The sequence below is a fragment of the Schistocerca serialis genome, chromosome 7, assembly GCF_023864345.2.
Source record: "Schistocerca serialis cubense isolate TAMUIC-IGC-003099 chromosome 7, iqSchSeri2.2, whole genome shotgun sequence".
Classification (NCBI taxonomy): domain Eukaryota; kingdom Metazoa; phylum Arthropoda; class Insecta; order Orthoptera; family Acrididae; genus Schistocerca; species Schistocerca serialis.
Genome location: NC_064644.1, coordinates 575,177,384 through 575,198,181, shown reverse-complemented (window position 1 = coordinate 575,198,181; position 20,798 = coordinate 575,177,384). Strand labels below are relative to the sequence as shown.

Below are 20,798 nucleotides of genomic sequence, written 5' to 3'. Positions count from 1 at the left end.
TATAACCCTCCAAGGTATAGATTGAGTGGAGTAGGAAGAGGTACAGTGAAGTCATTAGGATGTACATCATTGATTTTCTATATTCACGGTGTACAATTTCAGGAAGATGTAGAAGTGGTAACAAAGGTAACTGACGGGTACGACGCGATCCTAGGGTTGGATTTCCTGTATAAACATCACGCTAAAATCGACCTCAGACAGCAAACTGTAGAACTTAGCGGAATAGTGTTTCAGCTAGGTGACACCGCTGCAAAGGGCCCTCTGCCGCAAGATTTCCCCAACCGGAAGGCGAAATCAACTATACTGCGTGCAACGTCCTTGAAGGTTGATTCGCGGGATCAGATACCATCTGGCTCAGGAAAACTTCTCTGGATGACCGTTGACCCCGAAGTACCTACAGATACAGTGTGTCTAATAGAGCCTTTAGAGGAAAATGAGGAATTAGATGTATCACATTGTTTTGTACGTAGGAGTGTTGTACGGGTTCAAGACGTTGAGGGAGAAAGAAAAGTACCGGTACATATTGACAATTTCGGAGTGGAGGACAAAGAGTTGCATAAGGGAATATTAGTAGCTACAGTCAGTACTTTTGAAGAACAAGATTTCATTTGGTCAGATATTACTGATGGTCAGAAACCAGACGCCTATAAAACCGCATTACGCCAGAAGATTGAGCATTTGAAAGGAAATGATAGAGACACGATAGAAGCAGTTTTAGTTGAGTTCCAAGATTTATTTAATGCAGAAGGTCCATTGCCAGCAACAGACATCACCCAGTTTATAGGAAGCCTTATAGAGTTGCGCATCACTTACAGCCAGTACTGGATGAATTTATAGAACAGCATCTAAAAGATGGAATTATAGAATATTCTGATTCGCCTTATAATTCAAATATCGTAATTATTCCAAAGAAGTCTCCCGACGGTACGAAACGATATAGATTTTGTTGTGAATACAGACACCTTAACAAACAAACTATCTCAGATGTTTATCCTCTTCCAAACATTACAGATATCATTGACAGTTTGGGTAACAGTAAATACTTTTCAACAATCGATTTACGTAGCGGATATCATCAATTGGAAGTTGCTCCTGAAGATAGGCATAAAACAGCATTTTCTACCCCTGGAGGCCACTGGCAATTTAAAAGAATGCCTTTCGGTTTGAAAAATGCACCAGCAACTTTTCAAAGACTACTCGATGGAGTATTGCGAGGACTCAAAACTCAGCAATGTTGTGTATATCTAGACGATATTATTGTATTCTCCAGAGACATTAATGAACATGCTGTGCATCTGTGTAATGTTTTTCAGAGACTTAGAAAAGCTAAATTAACATTAAATATGGAAAAATATACTTTTGCATTGACAGAGGTTACATACCTAGGGCATGTCATTAGTGAAAAAGGAATTAAAACAGATCCTCGATTAATTTCGGCAGTTCAGGACTTCCCAACACCACAGCACGTTAAGGAAGTACAAAGTTCATTGGTCTCGCATCGTATTACCGAAAATACACTCCTGGAAATGGAAAAAAGAACACATTGACACCGGTGTGTCAGACCCACCATACTTGCTCCGGACACTGCGAGAGGGCTGTACAAGCAATGATCACACGCACGGCACAGCGGACACACCAGGAACCGCGGTGTTGGCCGTCGAATGGCGCTAGCTGCGCAGCATTTGTGCACCGCCGCCGTCAGTGTCAGCCAGTTTGCCGTGGCATACGGAGCTCCATCGCAGTCTTTAACACTGGTAGCATGCCGCGACAGCGTGGACGTGAACCGTATGTGCAGTTGACGGACTTTGAGCGAGGGCGTATAGTGGGCATGCGGGAGGCCGGGTGGACGTACCGCCGAATTGCTCAACACGTGGGGCGTGAGGTCTCCACAGTACATCGATGTTGTCGCCAGTGGTCGGCGGAAGGTGCACGTGCCCGTCGACCTGGAGCCGGACCGCAGCGACGCACGGATGCACGCCAAGACCGTAGGATCCTACGCAGTGCCGTAGGGGACCGCACCGCCACTTCCCAGCAAATTAGGGACACTGTTGCTCCTGGGGTATCGGCGAGGACCATTCGCAACCGTCTCCATGAAGCTGGGCTACGGTCCCGCACACCGTTAGGCCGTCTTCCGCTCACGCCCCAACATCGTGCAGCCCGCCTCCAGTGGTGTCGCGACAGGCGTGAATGGAGGGACGAATGGAGACGTGTCGTCTTCAGCGATGAGAGTCGCTTCTGCCTTGGTGCCAATGATGGTCGTATGCGTGTTTGGCGCCGTGCAGGTGAGCGCCACAATCAGGACTGCATACGACCGAGGCACACAGGGCCAGCACCCGGCATCATGGTGTGGGGAGCGATCTCCTACACTGGCCGTACACCACTGGTGATCGTCGAGGGGACACTGAATAGTGCACGGTACATCCAAACCGTCATCGAACCCATCGTTCTACCATTCCTAGACCGGCAAGGGAACTTGCTGTTCCAACAGGACAATGCACGTCCTCATGTATCCCGTGCCACCCAACGTGCTCTAGAAGGTGTAAGTCAACTATCCTGGCCAGCAAGATCTCCGGATCTGTCTGCCATTGAGCATGTTTGGGACTGGATGAAGCGTCGTCTCACGCGGTCTGCACGTCCAGCACGAACGCTTGTCCAACTGAGGCGCCAGGTGGAAATGGCATGGCAAGCCGTTCCACAGGACTACATCCAGCATCTCTACGATCGTCTCCATGGGAGAATAGCAGCCTGCATTGCTGCGAAAGGTGGATCTACACTGTACTAGTGCCGACATTGTGCATGCTCTGTTGCCTGTGTCTATGTGCCTGTGGTTCTGTCAGTGTGATCATGTGATGTATCTGACCCCAGGAATGTGTCAATAAAGTTTCCCCTTCCTGGGACAATGAATTCACGGTGATCTTATTTCAATTTCCAGGAGTGTATGTTCAAAATTTTGCTGAAATTGCCCGACCCTTAACCCAATTATTGAACAAGGGTGCAAAATTTCATTGGTCTGAAGATTGTGAATCTGCATTTCAAACCCTTAAAGATAAGGTAACACACAGTCCAGTATTAGCCTAACCAGATTATAACAAAGAATTTATTTTGTCCTGTGACGCAAGTGGTCATTCAGTAGGAGTTGTTTTGAGTCAGAATATTAATGGCGCAGAACACCCCATAGCCTACGCTTCGAGACAACTAACAACGGCAGAAAGAAATTATTCCACAACGGAAAAAGAATTGTTAAGTGTTATTTATGGTATCAAATACTTTAAATGCTACTTGTATGGTAGAAAATTCAAGGTTATTACAGACCATGCAGCTTTAAAATGGTTGCTTGGATTAAAGGATCCATCTAGTCGTCTTACCCGTTGGGCCCTATGTCTTTCCGAAATGGATTTCGAAGTTATCCATAAACCAGGCAAAAAACACACGAATGCAGATTGCCTAAGTCGGAAAATAGCACTTTTGGAAGCAACAGGCCGAGATACTGAGGACTGGAGAAAGGCACAAGATGAGGATACAGAATGTAAAAAATACGCAACTCAAAAACAATTTTGCTTTGAAGATGGTGTATTATGCCATAAAACAAAACTTGGACCGCGAATTGTTGTTCCCCAACACCTTAGACAAGAAATAATGGCAGAGGCCCACGATCATATCCTTGCAGGACACGGTGGACAGCGGACAACCGAAAGACGAGTAGCAGAGCGATTTTGGTGGCAAACCAGAAAGCAGGATGTTGCGCAGTACGTTCGTAATTGCATTGCGTGCGCACAACGAGCTGAACTTTCTCGTTCAAAAATACCCTTACAGAGGCTCCCCGAGGCTTCATGTCCATTTCAAATCTGTGGACTGGATCTCTACGGGCCGTTTCATAAAATACCTGCTGGTAATAAGTATGTTCTTACAATTATCGATCACTTTTCACGCTATCTAGCTATGGTGAGTCTCCCAGATCAGCAAGCAAATACAGTTGCCCAAGCTTTAGTTAACAACTGGATACTTAAATTTGGAGTACCTGAAGCGATTATCACAGATCAGGGATCTAATTTTATGTCTGAATTAATGAAACAGCTATGCCACTTATTAAAAATACGCAAATTACGCACAACTCCGTTACACCCTCAGTGCAACGGGCGCACAGAAAGAGTTCATCGGACAATTGGCAAGATGCTTAGTTATTATATTAAAGAACAACATTCTAATTGGGATACGTATTTACCAATAATCGTGTCGGTATACAACGCCAAAACGCATGAAGCAACTGGCATGTCCCCTTATGAAGTGGTCTATGGGAAAAAAATGCCGTCCCCTTTTGATGTAATCAGGCAGAAAAACGGAAAAGTCGGAGAAACAGTAAGAGATTTCAGTCGAATGATGAAGGATGTATGGAAAAAGGTTCAAAAATCTAATACAAAGGCTTTGGAACGACAGGAAAGATTAGGTAATACCCCAGCTAAATATCCAAATTACAAAATCGGTCAGTGGGTTATGCTTTCAACTCCTTACATAGCGAAAGGAAAAACGAAGAAATTTGTAACAAACTACAGAGGTCCTTATCAAATTATTGAGATCACGTCACCAGTCAACGTTAAATTGCAACTGCCCACCCGAACTACCATTGTCCATGCAAGTCGCTTAAAACCTTTTTAAGGGCGCTCCAGATGTAATTCCTTCAACAATAGCGTCTGCTTTTCCGAAGGGTGGAGGAAGTTCCCGTAAAGGAAAAAGAGTGGCCACGCCAGCACAACATACAGACATGGCACCATACAATCTTCGTTCCAGGGTGCGAATGTCCTAGTTGAATCTTAGTAGACTGTGGGCAGTATACAAATGTAAATAATTAATAAATTATAATGGTTTATTTTTTAAGAAAGAAAAGTTGAACGTAGAAACATGTAGATCTTGTAGTTAACAATGTATTCCTTCTTTTCTTTGTTTTTGTTTTTACTAGGTTGGTAGGTTCATAATCATGTTTGCTTTTTTCAGAAAACGCCATGCAAGCATTTCCTACACAAAACCTATACTACCTCAATGACTACCTTGACAGTTCCCTTCCGAAGTCATAAACTCACAGCAAGGCAAAATTGATGCCAATGTTATGATGCAACATGTCTTAAAATTAAAAGGTGAACACAAAACTAAAATTATAATGCTAGGAACGGGTATATCTGGAACCTTTGTGTTTGTGTTTCTGCTTTGTACCGTTTTCTTTTATTTAAGACGAAAAAATAAGCCAAATAATAATATACCACTTCATCAAATCCCTGTTAACTGGATACCACACTCTTAACTGGTGTACTTCAGTAGTTACTTTTGAGCATTAGTGTATTAATTTTGTTTATTTACTTCATTCTTTATTAAACAGTCTCTTGTTAAAATACACACTACTGTAGAATAGATATTCTTGCATTAGTATAGGGTAGATTAAACAGCTGTTGCTATGTAATTTTCTAAGTGCAAAATCTATTTTTTGTTTATTCATTGTCATCAAGATTTGTTACACTTATTACAACCATTTATGTAAGAACTATGTGATTCCTGACCGTACAGTGCTTTTGTAAAGTGATAAAGTATTTTCCACATACTTAATGTGAAGCGTGTGTAATCTTCTAAGTCGAGAGTTTTCAGTGCTTGTGCTTTTTCCGTGTGAAGAGTGGAGGAATGTTGAGTGGTAAATTCGAGGGCGAATTTCTCCAAAGGGTGGAGGAATGTTGAGTGGTACTTAAGTAAATAATTTAGTGAAATCGAAGTGAACTAGAAATTAGAATATAAATGGAAAACTTGGTTTAGTTTAGAGAGTTACATACTCGCATTCAGCGGGCAGAACAGCAGAACAGAAGAGACAATGACCGTGAAGTCAGCAAGTTCCACATAAGCGGGCGCTGTCGATTCAGCCGTCAGAGCATCGCCCGACCGGCTCACGTGTTTCTCAGTTGTCACATGTGAGCAAAGGCCCTCGCCTACATTCCAAGAGCCAATGACCGACGTTAAGAAGATTCTTCGAGAAGCTTTTCAACGTGACGGAAGAGGCAATGACCGGCTCACATGTTTCTCAGTCGTCACATGCGATCAGAGGCCCCTGCCTACATTCCAAGAGCCAATGACCGACGTTAAGAAGATTCTTCGAGAAGCTTTTCAACGTGACAGAAGAGGCAATGGCCGTGTAGTCATTCACCTCCAGTGAACTGAAGTGAATAAATACGTGAGACGCGGTGGGCCAGACAGATGAAGACAGATGAAGATGGATGAAGACGGGGACGAAGACAAAGACGGAGAAGGGGACGGAGACGAAGATGAGAGACGAAGGAAGAAAAGATGAGTAGCAGTAGTTTTCAGTCAGTTTCGGTGCTGAAGACCATCATGCAAGAAGAGACTGCATCATGCACAGACGCACCAAGTCCGCCGCTGTAATGGAATAGCAAGCAGCAGCTGCGGCGCCAGAAGACAGAAGTTAAAAGGTATTTGAAGTCTGATTTTTACGTACCCGGGTGACTCGTGAGGACGGGAAGGAGACAGCCTCACCTCAGCAGTCACCTGTGAGCTGGGATGAAGACCTGACAGCCGAAGACTGGCAAGTGGGAGTCCGTGGTTCGAGTTCGGGACACTGGCCTTGCCCCGCCGCGCCGCTCCGCTGGTCGACGCACAATGCATGCGGCCGCTTAGAGAAGAGAAACACTGGGACGCCACATCCAAGGTATCATCATCCAATGCACGACTTCGCTCGCAATAATTAAACGGGCCACCTCGCGCTGCGCGTCTCCAGTTAACTGGGCGAGATGGCGACACGAGATACACACCGCTACGCGTAATCAGACGCCGCCGCCGCCGTTGCCGCAGCAGAAGACTTCACAAACGACACAGCTGCCGCTTTCCGAACCAGAACATCCCATAAGATACAGTTGTACAAATCTTCAATAAAAGTTATCTTATGTAAAAATGATGTTTCATTCGACCCCATACCCGAGCCAAGGAAGAGCCCACCCTGCCCACATGTTATTAAGAGAGAAAAGTTAATTTATTTAATATTTTCACCCTGACAGAATGCTTTAGAATGCTCATCCTGACAATTGACAGCATCAAAAGAGAAAACCCAGTTACATTGAGTGACAGAAGTGTCACATTTAGTAACACAACTGTTACATTTGGGTGTCAGAAGCTGTTTTAGTTGTTACATTACTTACGTTATGTTCTCGTTCGCTGCATTTGTTTTGACGGTGTTAAATATCTGATGCCTGCTTATGATTTCTGGTAGTATAAAAAAATGTCTCTGGGCACTATGGGACTTAACATCTGAGGTCATCAGTCCCCTAGAACTTAGAACTACTTGAACCTAACTAAGCTAAAGATATCACATACATCCATACCCGAGGCAGGATTCGAACCTGCGACAGTAGCGGTCGCGCGGTTCCACACTGAAGTGCCTAGAAGCGTACGGCCACTCCGGCCGGCTTCTGGTAGGATATGTAGGCCCTACAGTGTTTGTGTCGTCGACATACCGTGACATATTCCCATATGTATTAAGCTTTTTGTTAGGGTGTATAGTGATGTCTGTCCAGTCTCTCCTTTGGCCGGGTATTAAACCGCACTATTGCTATACACTGAGCATTCAAAGTTTAAAAAGTTACAGATCTAGCATGTACAATATATAAACGACTCGTGATTGACGATAATAATTGCACACTTTAAGTCTACGATCAGTATCTCACACAGCTTAAAAATTTGTGAAAAGTGACGAAAACGCAAAAATTATCGTAAATTCACAGGTAACAGACACAATTTCTGGTATTGACATTATGTGAGAGTTAACTAGAACAAGGCGAGAATAAGTAGTGTCAATGCACATCAAAGAAATTTAATCTCAACATTTATATACAGTACATATTACGATAATTACATCATGTAAATCTTCTGAAAAGAAGTTGATCAACCAATCTGAAACAAAAGAACTCTCATTTCTGTTGACTCTCAGTTGGTAGTGAAACATTCTGCGCATAGTTGAGCAAGTCTCTACACTCCCTTCTTATGACGCAACAATCCTCTTCTTCACAGTGAGCCGACAGAGCGAGCTACTCAGAACAGCAACGAGATTGACAACGGTGATGACACGAAGTGCATTTCCCTCGGTGATGGCTGTCAGTGCGTGACTGGCAGGATTCAGTTGTCCGCTGGAACTTCCTCCCTGGCGAGCTTCCGGAGATCTCGCCTCGACACTTTCCCTGTCGCAGTCTTCGGCAGGGCATTCAAGAAGCGGACGCCACCTCGCAGTCGCTTGAAGTCTGCCACCTCACCTGAAAGACAGCACAGTCGAGTGACAAAGTCATTTGGACACAGCAAGCACGGTACGGTGAGTGCATAAGTTTTATCAAAGCATCTGTGAAAGACTTCAGCTAAATTATAGATAAACTCCTCCAAAGACAGGATACATATCCATATCCAATGGTATTATACAGGATAAACAAGATTAGTACATTGATGTGCAACTGTTAATAGTACAGCTTTACACTACTTGGCCCATTTTCTTTACATTGGGAATTCTGTAACATAGGGGTCATTGCCCTGATGATTTCATCCTTATCAGTGACTTTGTCACTCTTACCAGTGACGTTATCATCCTTATGAGCGGGAAGCCACGCCTCCCGTTTACCTCCAGCCAACAGTAACGCAGTGTTAGAACTCCAAGAAGGCGAGGATACCCCTATTGCGTTAATACGAAATTGAAAACCCCTCCTCCTATCTCCACCAATCATAACGCAGTATTAAATGTCCAAATGATGGAAATAGACCAATTGCGTATTAATAGCCCACGCCCCATCCTTTCTGTCTCCAACTAGATTGTTGTATATAATTGAAATAAAAAAGGGTATAGAATTACATTATAACCGACGTACACATCAAATCACGCCCCTTCCTCTCGTTATCTCCAGCCAGTCAAGATGATGAAAACAGACCAATTGTTTGCTTTATATCCCACTTCCCTCTAATCTCTCCAAGCAATCAATGTGTAGTATCAAGTAAAAAAGTAAAGTAGCCTTCACTTAAAAGTCAACAATATTAATTATTTCCTTGAAAGTCAGACATGCATTATTTTAGACATAATAATGGTCTCATTCTACATTATTTACGTAATATTACAGCGATGTTATTGTGGAAGTTATGCATGTATATATCTATGGCGTAGTAATAAGAATGGCTCCAATGTCAAGAAGTCTCAACGCTTAAATACTTAAACATCTTTCCTTTATGAGTTCGACTGAGTCGTTCCACAGTTGAAGTGGTCATTAACCTTATGCTTTTCCATCAGCTTCTTGAAGTGGTTAATATAAAATCCCCAACCTAAGTCAGTTTGTAAATAATTTGGAATCCTGTTATTCTTTCTGTAAATCTTCCTAAATGCACCTACAGCATCAGCGCCAGTTTTAGTCTTTCAAGTGGCAACACATGCACATTTGAAGCACACATTAGTTACTGTTAATACATAGTTATAGCCCAAACTGTATTTGGAATATGGAATCAAATCAACCAAATTGGCTTGATGAAGGTCATCAATTCTTTTCGTGATAACTACTCTTCTCGGATAAACTTTGCGTCGCTGTTCCAACTTTCATGCTCATTAATGTGTCAGTCAGTAACAAGAGCAAGCTCTGTCGTGAAAATAAGGTACCAACAACAAATTATTTCTTTGTATACCATGTTGTAGAGAGCTAACAATTTAAAAACAAACAGAAAATTGTGCTGTTTAAGACTTTCCCGACGTAGTAACTGCTTCATTGATTCACGCGCGTCGTGCCGGATAATGTTGTGGAAGTTGCCCGATATTTCGACGAGACAGCTGCTCGTCATCTTCAGGTGCTTACTGACGTGTTGCTGCAATGGCTCGCCAATGTATACGCTGACTCGCTAGGCCAAGGCCTGAGGCTATAACTCCATCGTAGACGAATCATAGAGCACGGTGGCATTCAGTGCCCCCTGCCGTACAAACGGGCCACTGGCTTCCCGTTCGCGACTCGGGAAAAGCGCGGCCGCAAATAGCTGGTAGAGTTTAGGAGTGCGGACTTTGAATCTCCGTCTGTGTTGACTCGGATATGTTCGTCTGCAGCCGACGATGCATAGGACCGCCAGTGCTGGTTCCCACGCTTGGTTGAGTTGAAACCCCGTGTCTATATTTATCAGGTCGTTACTTACACGAATTTCGACTGCTTCTTTAATGATGGAGTCCCATTACGTGGAATCGGACTAAAGGATCTTTGTCTCTCCATAGTTCATGCTGTGTCCCGCGTCAAAACAATGTTCAGCCACAGCAGACTTTTCTGGCTGATCCAGTCTGGTGTGACGTCTATGTTCAGCGCATCTATCCTTCACAGTGCGACACGTCTGACCAATGTATGACTTCCCACACTGACATGGGATCTTATATATCACTGGTCTCCTTAGACCTAGGTCGTCTTTAACAGAACACATCATGGTTTGCACTCGCGCTGGAGGGGGGAAGACATTTTATTTGATATTTTCTGAACAGTAGACCAATCTTAAAGGACGCGCCTTCTCTGTTTCTTCTGGCTTCAGTGCGTGCAAGTTTAAATGCATTACGGATCTGTTTATCAGAGTACCCGTTTTGTACAAACATAGAGCGAAGATGGTTAAGCTCTGCTGATAAGCTCCTTGCATCATAGATAATTCTAGCCCTATGAACGACAGTCCGCAACACGCCACTACGTTGAGATGGTTGATGGCAGCTCGTATCTCGTAGACAAAGGTCACTATGAGTCGGTGGCCGCAGAGCCTATGTAATGAGTGAACTTGGTGAATGTCGGTATAGTTTGCTGGTCCCGATACTTTAGTAAAAACGCGAGAGAGCACAGCAATCTGTTTCTCATCTTGCGGAGTTTATCGAATTCAAGTACTCTGAGATGTCGGGACCAGCAATCTATACCGACATTCGCCAAGTTCACTCATTACATAGACTCTGCGACCGCCAAGAGGGTGAAACAAGGAGCCAGCATGGCGCTGGTGAGCGAAAGAATCCGTTATAACTGGCGAGAATTAGACAGAGTCTACACGAGCTTGCTTTCATTACATCTGAATACGTCGTCACGTGTGTCAGCGGATTCCTGGGAGTGGGTGGGCGGTGCTACGTGGTCGCTTTTGGACTAGACGCGGCACCATGCCGTGGCGCTTAAACTTCCAAGTTCGAGCCCCTTACACGCCAGTCATCGCAAGAACATAAACCTTGTTGACGCACTCTGTTTAATTTCGCAGATAAACAACTGAGTGGCGCTGCGGTATCGGTGTCGGAAAAGAGTAAATTTTGTGCCCGTTCCAAAGATCTTGCCTATTAAGGATTTTATCAGTGCCGTTGAGGAAGGTGTCTTGAAACTTCCGAGTGAGACTGCTGACGAAATAAGGCGAGAGGCTTGCAGGGCCGTAACCTAGATGCCAGCACCGAAGCAGACCATCAACACTGAAGAAAGGAAAGCTCTCCGTTCCTTAAGGGAAGACACAGAAACAGTGATTTTATCTGCTGACAAGGGAAACGCTACCGTTCTTTTGCCTGCAACATCTTATTTTGGCAAGATGACGGATTTACTGCCACACTCAGCGTATCGCCGTCTTCAGAAGGATCCAACTGACGCAGTACAACGGAAGATATCCGCGCTCCTCAAATCCAGCCAGTTTCCCGAACATCTTAGAAAGAGCTTAAGAGTACAAGCGCCAGTTCCACCGCGACTTTATGGGCTGCCTAAAATCGAGAAGGAAGGGGTTCCTCTTCGCCCCATGGTGAGCAATGTAGGAGCCATATTACCTGGCAAAACATCTGGCTTCTCTTCTATGCCCACTGGTAAGAAAATGTGGACATTGGAAACTCAGAAGGCTTTATACAGTGACTGAAGACCAGCTGACATATTAGTGAGTTTCGATGTAGTTTCACTTGTTTTGAGTAGCCCTTTGTTTCGCATATTAGCTAACCTTTTCATGCAAGTCTTCGAGGAAAATGCACTTCAGTCAGCGCTGTTGAAACCTAAATGTTTCTGGAGATATGTGGACGACACCTTTGTAGTTTGACCGCGCGGAACAACAACGCTTCCTGCATTTCTGGAACATGTTAACTCCCTCCATCCTACCATTTGCTTCAGCATGGAAGTGGAGAAAAATGGTGGCCTCCCTTTTCTTGATGTCTTGGTCCGCAGAAAAGATGTTGGTTCCTTGGGTCACAGTGTGTTTTGCAAATCGACTCACACTGACCTATGTCTGCTTACTACGAGCTGCCATCACCAATCTCAACGCAGTGGCGCAGTGGCATGTTGCGGACTCTCGTTCATAGGGCTATGATGCAAGGAGCTTATCAGCAGAGCTTAACCATCATCGCTCTATGTTTATACAAAACGGGTACTCTGATAAACAGATCCGTAATGCATTTAACTTGCACTCACTGAAGCCAGAAGAAGCAGAGAAGGTGCTTCCTCTTCCGCCCTCCAGCGCGAGTGCAAACCATGCTGGTTTCGGTTAAAGACGACCTAGGTGTAAGAAGATCAGCGATATATAAGATCCCATGCCAGTGTCGGAAGTCATATATTGGCCAGACGTGTCGCACTGTGAAGGATAGATGCGCTGAACATAGACGTCACACCAGACTGGGTCAGCCAGAAAAGTCTGCTGTGGCTGAACATTGTTTTGACGTGGGACACAGTATGAACTATGGAGAGACAAAGATCCTTTCGTCCGCCTCCACGTACTGGGACTCCATCATTAAAGAAGCAGTCGAAATTCGTGTAAGTAACGACCTGATAAATATAGACACGGGGTTTCAACTCAACCAAGCGTGGGAACCAGCACTGGCGGTCCTATGCATCGTCGGCTGCAGAAGAACGAATCAGAGTCAACACAGACGGAGAGTCAAAGTCCGCACGCTTAAACTTGGCGTCAACACTATGCCAGCTATTTGTGGCCGCGCTTTCCCCGTGTCGCGAACGGGAAGCCAGTGGCCCGTTTGTACGGCACGGTGCACTCGATGCCGCCGTGCTCTATGATTCAACTACGATGACGTTACAGCCTCAAGCATTGGCGCCTGTGCTTTTCTAGCGAGCCATTGCAGCAACACGTCAGTCAGCCCCTGAAGATGACGAGCAGCTGCCTCGTCGGAATATTGGGCAGAATCCACAACATTATCCGACGCGACGGCCGTGAACTAATGATGCAAACAAAAAATTGTTCTAAAAAAAACAAAAAATTGTTATAAAAAATATTACATTTCTTTTACTCCCGACATCAGGATATAATTGTTTTTACTATACGTTAATTTCACTGTTCAGAACAGATTACATTTTTATACTAATTCAACAATATGGTCAATTTCGTTCGTTAACGCCATATGGGAAATGTCGCATGTGACAATCAGACCACTACTGTTGCAATAATTTCCCATTTAAGTCTCCAGTCACTGGTTCATGTTTGTCGACACGAATTTTTGAGGGACAGTTTTTGTCTTCAGTATCATCTATATCATGTTCCAGTAATAAGTCTTTTATCCAACTCACTTTCTCCGACTCCTTTACTTAGACACACGCCTCGGGTGGAATAACTGCGCGCATACTATTCAGTTCAGTGTGCGTGAGCATAATAGCTGAGGCCAATACTGTGTTAGAAGTGAGTTTTCATCAGCCATTTTACAGAAGCTACATCCAACTTGTTGCATGGCGTTGTTGGCTGTAGAAGGAAATGACCAGAAACAATGATGCTACTATGAGCGCCACACAGCATCCGAAGTCTTTCGAACAAATTGTTTGCCTGTTGTGTGGAATCCTTGGCGGAAGTATAAGTACATGATTCTAGAAAAAAAAGAAAACACAGCAGCCAGCAATCTCGCACAAAATAACATTCCCTTTGTAAACAGAAGAAAAGTGTTTTCCCTCCCTTACTGGAAGTAAGATGTCTCTCTCCTGTGCACTCAGCCGCTAAATGAGTCGTAATTTCCATATGCATCCACATTCGAGTAATGTCTTATTAGCATTTTCAATAGCAATAAAAGAGGTCTTTGGAAAAAATACATAATAAAGACCAGCGTTGTGGAAATCAAACTCTCTTCCCAAGCATAAGAGAAGTGTTTTGTCCCCGTACCAGCACACGGCGATACTCAACAGAATACTGACCAGTTGTGACTTTCAAGACTACTTCCACACTCTAAAGATACAAGATGGCAGCAAATATAATGTTGTGATGATGACGTCACTTCGGGTCGATAAACTTGCGAGACTCTTTTTTAACATGTCAGTATAGCATTAAATCTGCGAGATCTAAGCCCACCACGTTGCCCACTTGGTTGAAGGCGTCATATCTATGAGAGATTCCTGAATAACCAGACAGTATGCTGTCGTATTTTCATGAAAGATTAGTCATAAAAATGAGTCATTGAAATCTTGACATCCTGGGTTGTCGGGTGTTCTGCCGGATATCAGCGTCGTACTTGCACGATATTTCGGTCACGTAGCTCGTGGCCTTCATCAGGTGCGACCTGAGAGTACTCCTGGAGTGGACTTGGTCCAGTATTATATTGATGAAACCCCCAGGAGCAGTTTTGGTGGGCGCGGACCGCAGAGGGAACACCTAGAACCGCAGCGGACGGAAAACGGAGCAGCAACGCTCCAGCAGGTCGCAGGGAATGGGCGCGGACCACAGAGGAAGCGCCTGCAGCCGTTGGTGGAGGGGGAAGGCCATAGGCATAAATACTGGACCAGGTCCACTCGAGACAGCAGCGCATGCGTTGCCGCGCCGAAATTTTATGTTACAGGGAGGAAGCCACTGCGGCCGGCCCAGGAGACTACAAGCGAGCCCAGCCGCAGCACCGGACTGACCCAGCTAACGACCACGCAGTACATAGGTAACGTCGCACGTTACCTCACGCTAACCACCCCTCACCTTGCATGCTCTGTCGCAGCTAGCAAGCCGCTACTGCCCTTACTACCCGTCCTACTGTCGCAGAGGTTTTTATCCCTTGGCGCTGGCCTTGGCACCTTTTTTCCTCTGCCCTTACAACCGCTACCCTTCATTCGTTTTCGACCACTTCTATCTCCTGATGGACCATGTTAATGAGTAATCCTACATAGACGCATTGACAACATCACAGCCCGCATCCTGTGACGCCTGATTCAAAAACTAACATGTTTACGGAGGTGACAGTAGAACTTTTGTGTTGGTCACCACGTTGGTGCGGGCGTGGAGGGGCCCCATCCTTAAAAAAAAAAAAAAAAAAAAAAAAAAAAAAAAAAAAAAAAAAAAAAAAAAAAAAAACCTCGAGTAGTAGTCTCAGGTCGCACCTGATGAAGGCCACGAGCTACGTGACCGAAATATCGTGCAAGTACGACGCTGATATCCGGCAGAACACCCGACAACCCAAGGCGTCATTAGATCGCCGGGAAAGCCTGAAGAGTTACATTGAAAGCTTCATGAAATATTTGCAGGTCGGGTATAAAGTGTTTATGAAAGCAGAAGAAGATGATGAATATGATGTGAAAGATGATGATGGAGATGAAGAGAGTCATCAGAGAAAATAACAACACAATTTTTAATAAGCCAGTAGACAAAATAAGTGATATTGTATACGGCATCAGATTTGAGCCAACAGTAAACGTGTGGATGACTGTGACTGTCAAAGGAGATGATTTAATAATTCACAGTGAGAGGATGATGCGACCAATTGTTTACAATGAGACATCGCAAAACGAGTTTCACAGCATGAGATCTTGAAAATCATAGTAAAATCTCAAGGCAGTCAATACCCGTAAGTAGTGCTACCTCTCTCGCAAACTGTAAAACTCAACTGAGGCACATTCAAGTCGTTAAGCTTGCATTAAATAAAACTGGTCGATCAATAATGGGAGTTGACAACATACATATCTGTATGAGAGAGAGAGCGGAATTGCACTTGAAATGCGTGATTGTGAGAGGATTTCCATCGAGTCACCAGCGTATTTCGATTTTCTTCACTGTAATAGTGCGAATGAATTGGTGGATCGATTTATGTTATTGCTAGCTGCAGCGGGCAATAAATCAGACGATATTGAGATGACATATATTGAAGGAGAACTTCACAAAGTGTTGATTATTGCCTAAAAGTTTACAAAGTCTGACGAAAATACTAGATCGAAAAGAGTAGATTCGTAAACTGTCCAACTAATTATTGATTTTTGGATTTAACAGCATGCACTGCATTTCGGGTTTCTGCGGAGTAACAAAAAATATATAATTACACCAGTACTACTGAGCGCACTGTAGATGACACTTTGCAAGGTAGCAGATGTGCACATGAGAGGTGTCATGCACAACACAAACAGCGTATCTGGACACTTTGAACAGTGTATATGAATGATTTTGGAATTGTTTTATTGACATCTAAATATAACACACTTTATACACAAATACAGTAAGGTAAGACCAATTTATAAATATTTTTGGCAACTGTGCGTAAATAGCTGCAGTACCTCTCTGATAGCAGGGGACTTGCTGTTCTCTCTGTGAACACCTCTATAAAGGATACTGTCAAACTTCAGACACTTCAAGCGCAACCTAGAACGTCTGAGAGATCCACACAGATATTACAAACCACTGAAAGCTAAGATCTCTATAACACCTGTTTCTGTAGTATCCCTTTCCCTTGAAAAGATACCAGAACTTCACTATGTAAATATTAGTAGATGTTCCAACAAAGAGTATTGTATTTTGACCCAAAAATAACATTGTCACATAACAATATTACAGGATCTTGTTCTAACATTGGTATCATCTTTACTTGTCCACCATTTAGCTATTCCATCTTTCCCTAAAAGAAATACGTCCTCTTGAATTATTTCTGCCTGTGATTCATATTCATCTTTTTCTGACACTTCTTGTTCTGTTACTGAATAAAGACCACCTTCATGCACACAACCCTCGTGCTCTGAGCCAGCAATGTCACTATCAGGATCTTAATCACTGAGCTCATACGACCATTCCAGCCATACATCACTGTCTCTGCTAAACTCTGTCCCACGTGCTTTCCACCTTTGACGTATATTCCACAGAGAATATTTACTTTTCGTGGGTAGCTATTCTAGATAAAAAGTAAATTTACTGTAATTAGTTTCGATACGCCTAAAATTATGCAAATGGAAGTTGGATTGAATCTAGGAAAGCAGTAAAGTCAGATACTTTGTTTCAGGTTATAGCATTGTGGCTCACGCAGATGAAAGGGCTCCTCCAAGCTATGATAATGCTTCATAAACAATGCAACACTGCGTAACTGAAACCCAATGGTGGTTGGAGCTAACGGAGGGCGAGTTAACTGAAAGTTACTGAAAATGGCGCGAACTCAGTCCAGCCAGTAAGACAAAATGGAGCCGTAAAATCATGTAGATGACGTGTGTTGTCTTCACGAGCAATGAAGGATTAATCATTTTGTGGAGAATTCTGTCTCTGTAATACAAATAAATATAGACGTCGTTTCCCATGGTTATTCTTTAGGTGAGTGCGATAACTCTTTGCAAGATTCATCATGCTTCCTTGTGTCTCTTACAAGTCTTGCTTAGGTTTCTTCATGCTTGGTGTTTGTGGGAAATGGATGTTTCCAGGGATGTTAAGCTGTAAAATTGTCTCAGAAGCTATTAGTCGACACTTATCCTTCAGAGAGTCAAAATCACAGTCTTTGAGAAAAAAAAAGAACGTAAGTAGAAGAAGAATATAATAAGAATCTATACATACGTAGTATGATTCTTCAGTTCCTCCCGGCGTATTTCTTGCTCGAACAGCCCACTGGTGAAATGCCGGTCCATTGTGTCCAACGGGCACAATATTTCGGTGATCAGACATGTCGAAATATTGTGTCCGTTGGACACTATGGACCGGCAGTACACCCGTGGACTGTTCGAGTGTACAAACGTATTTTATTTATCAGTTACTACCATAATATGTGAAATCAGGGATTTCATGTTACAGGACTTGAAGAGTCTTGGGAGTGCATTAAACGCAGTAAGAGCATCGACGTAAGAGAAAGGACAGCACCATCGGATAGCAAACTCTGTTACCTCAACGGTGGTAAAGTGTGCATAATATTTTGTGGATGATAAAATAACACACACACAGTCAATTTTGATAATACTGCTGCATGATTGTTTGTGTATACAAAAATATCAGGTACTATTCTCAAAGAAGCATGTAATGAAAGAATAAGAGATGTTAATACTAAATCTCTAAGAAAGAGTGTTGTGACTCCTTGTTTTATTTACAAGAGTGTTCAGTTCTCACATATAAAATCACTGTTGATCCTAATGCATTTACAGAGGATAATGAGCGAATAATACAATTGCTTCTGAAAGAGTGCTTTACCGATTCCAGACACTGATGTTTTTGAAGTGTGCAATAATGACGAGTGTAATCACTACACAGAACTGTTTCTGTTCCAGTAAAAGAAGCTGGGGCAGTTGTTATATTAAAGATGTATCATTCATAATGCACACAGTTTACCTGCATAATTCTGTTCAGTGCTGTTGCGATTTCACCAAGGCAGATTCAGAAGTGAAACCGCGTTTGTTTAATGGAGTTGTTTCAAATATCTACTCATATTGCAGGAAACTACTGTTTGCAATAGGAGACAGTGTAAACAGTGTCGAGAAAGATGTAGTATTTGCATAAAATTTGTTTGTTTCTACTGCACGTGAAATTATAGGTTGTAAAAGTTCCTGTGGACATTTTTATAAAACAAAATTATTACTTTTTATACATGAAGAGCATAAAAAATGAACTATGTATATTGTGAGATGAAGGATTCCGTCTTGTTTAATACTGTTAATCGACCAGTGTGATACTATGAATAGTCTACATTTTATAACACGTTTTAGATTAAACATGCAGGGAAAGAACGTGCTAAAAGTGCACAAAATGTTCAAAGAAAAATTCTAGATTATTGACATCTCATATGAGACCTATGGAACAGTATTGAGTACCAAATTCAATGCAGCTTTTGGGTATCCAAGGAGTGATACATGCTGAACCTGTGGTAAGTACACCACTGAGATAACAGTGCCAAATGCAAAATTATCTGAAGTAACCTAACCGTTTTGATGTTGTGGTCGTCAGCCAAGATATGATACAAAATTGGGTGTCATTTTTGGAGAAGAAATATTTGAGGAAATGTCTATTCCTAACAAGGCCAATCAAAGAGGTAATCATCACAAACAAACAGCCCCACCTCATTTAACACCGAGAAATTTATAATGCAGCTTGGACTTAATTGGTAATGAGTGATTCACAGCAGTTTCACGAGCAGTAATCTATAGATTGCTTGTCACATGCTTAAAGAAGTAAAATATAAAGTATAATGAAATCTTATTCTAGAATAATTTTATACAATGCTTATAATAAAGAACTAGTAGTAATAATAATCATAATATTAATTTCTTTTTACAGGTCCTCTGGCAATATCAAAAGAAAGGTATCACAAAGGCCACGTTTTGAAGAGTTATTGCAGACAAGCAGCTAGGATGTTTTACAAAAATCTTTTGCACTGGGCTGAGAAGTGCATTTGGGATGAAGTGATGTTACATATGTTACATTGTATTTTTTATTGCATGAAGTTAAAATAGCAAATAGAAGTTGTGTGCCAAGCACCGCCTTTATTGTTTCAAACATTGTTTTTCATTTCAAATTATTTGACACTATGTTCAACAAAGTATACAGTTTTACTTGCAATACCTTCTGGTCTGCTGTATGCAAGTAGCACATTTTTTCCTCACAACACATGACATTACTTCAAATATTTTGCCAGTAAAACTACAATTTAAATATTTAAGGTATGAGTTACATTAATTTTAATGTATATACCACGTCCTTCCAAATGACTTCAGTATTCATTAATTTTCTCCGTTAGTACCCATGAAATTCGGTTTGAAACTTTAAAATTGCTCTCCTGCACATTTTTATAATGTGGATAAAGCATGTTCTTTTCCTGTGCTCTTAATATTGTTTGTTTGTGTCATTGTAAGTTGTAATAGTTCCTGTGAACATTTTTATATACTAAAATTATTACTTTTATATACTGTTTGTTTTCCCTTTCATTCCTCAGCTGTGTGTGATATACAGGGATATGTATTTATGTAAATGATCACAACTTTAACCTTGGAATCATTTTTTTTATATTATGCCAGAGATATGCTTATGTATAGATTCATCTTTAACATTAAAAGAAATAATTTGACACAGCTTTTATGCATTATAAATTTTCATGGAGTTCTGTAATTATACTTGCATGTTGTGATACCTTTACCATTTAACTGTTTAGCTATTTAGCCGTTTGGCCCTTTAGCGGTTTAGCTATTTAGTGTTTGCCATTAAGCATTTAGTGTTTACCATACAGAATTTACCATTAAGCATCTAATATTTATCGTTCAGTGTTCACCATTTAGCATTTACTGTTAGGCATTTAGTGGTTACCGGTTAGTATTTTCCAATCGGCATTTAGTTTTTACTGTTCAGCGTTTACCACTTAGTGATTTAGCGTATACCATTATGCATTTAGCGTTTACGGCTCAGTGTTTACTGGAGGAGGAGTGGGGTACAAAAGACACTGTTAATCTGTTCCCATAATCTTGGATTTTTAATACTGTGGTATGTTTGGTTGGAAAGAGGAGACGGATTATTAATAACGCATTTGGTTTGTACGTAAATAGTGTAACTTGACACCATTTTCATACCACGGTCCGATTAGTTGGAGACAGAGAGGAAGGCCATGGGGCATAAAACACACAACTGGTCTGTTTTCATCATCTTGGACT

At 42.4% G+C, this 20,798-nt stretch overlaps 1 protein-coding gene across 1 annotated transcript in view; it reads right to left on the bottom strand.

Annotated features, from left to right (window-relative positions):
- Positions 1–7,830: 7,830 nt before the first annotated feature.
- The window catches only part of LOC126412488 (uncharacterized), a 290,832-nt gene continuing 277,864 nt past the window's right edge, over positions 7,831–20,798 (bottom strand). Inside the window, exon 8 of the mRNA XM_050082109.1 lies at positions 7,831–8,291. Coding sequence (XP_049938066.1) covers positions 8,158–8,291 — 134 coding nt within the window. The 3' untranslated portion in view covers positions 7,831–8,157. The remainder of the gene's footprint in view (positions 8,292–20,798) is intronic.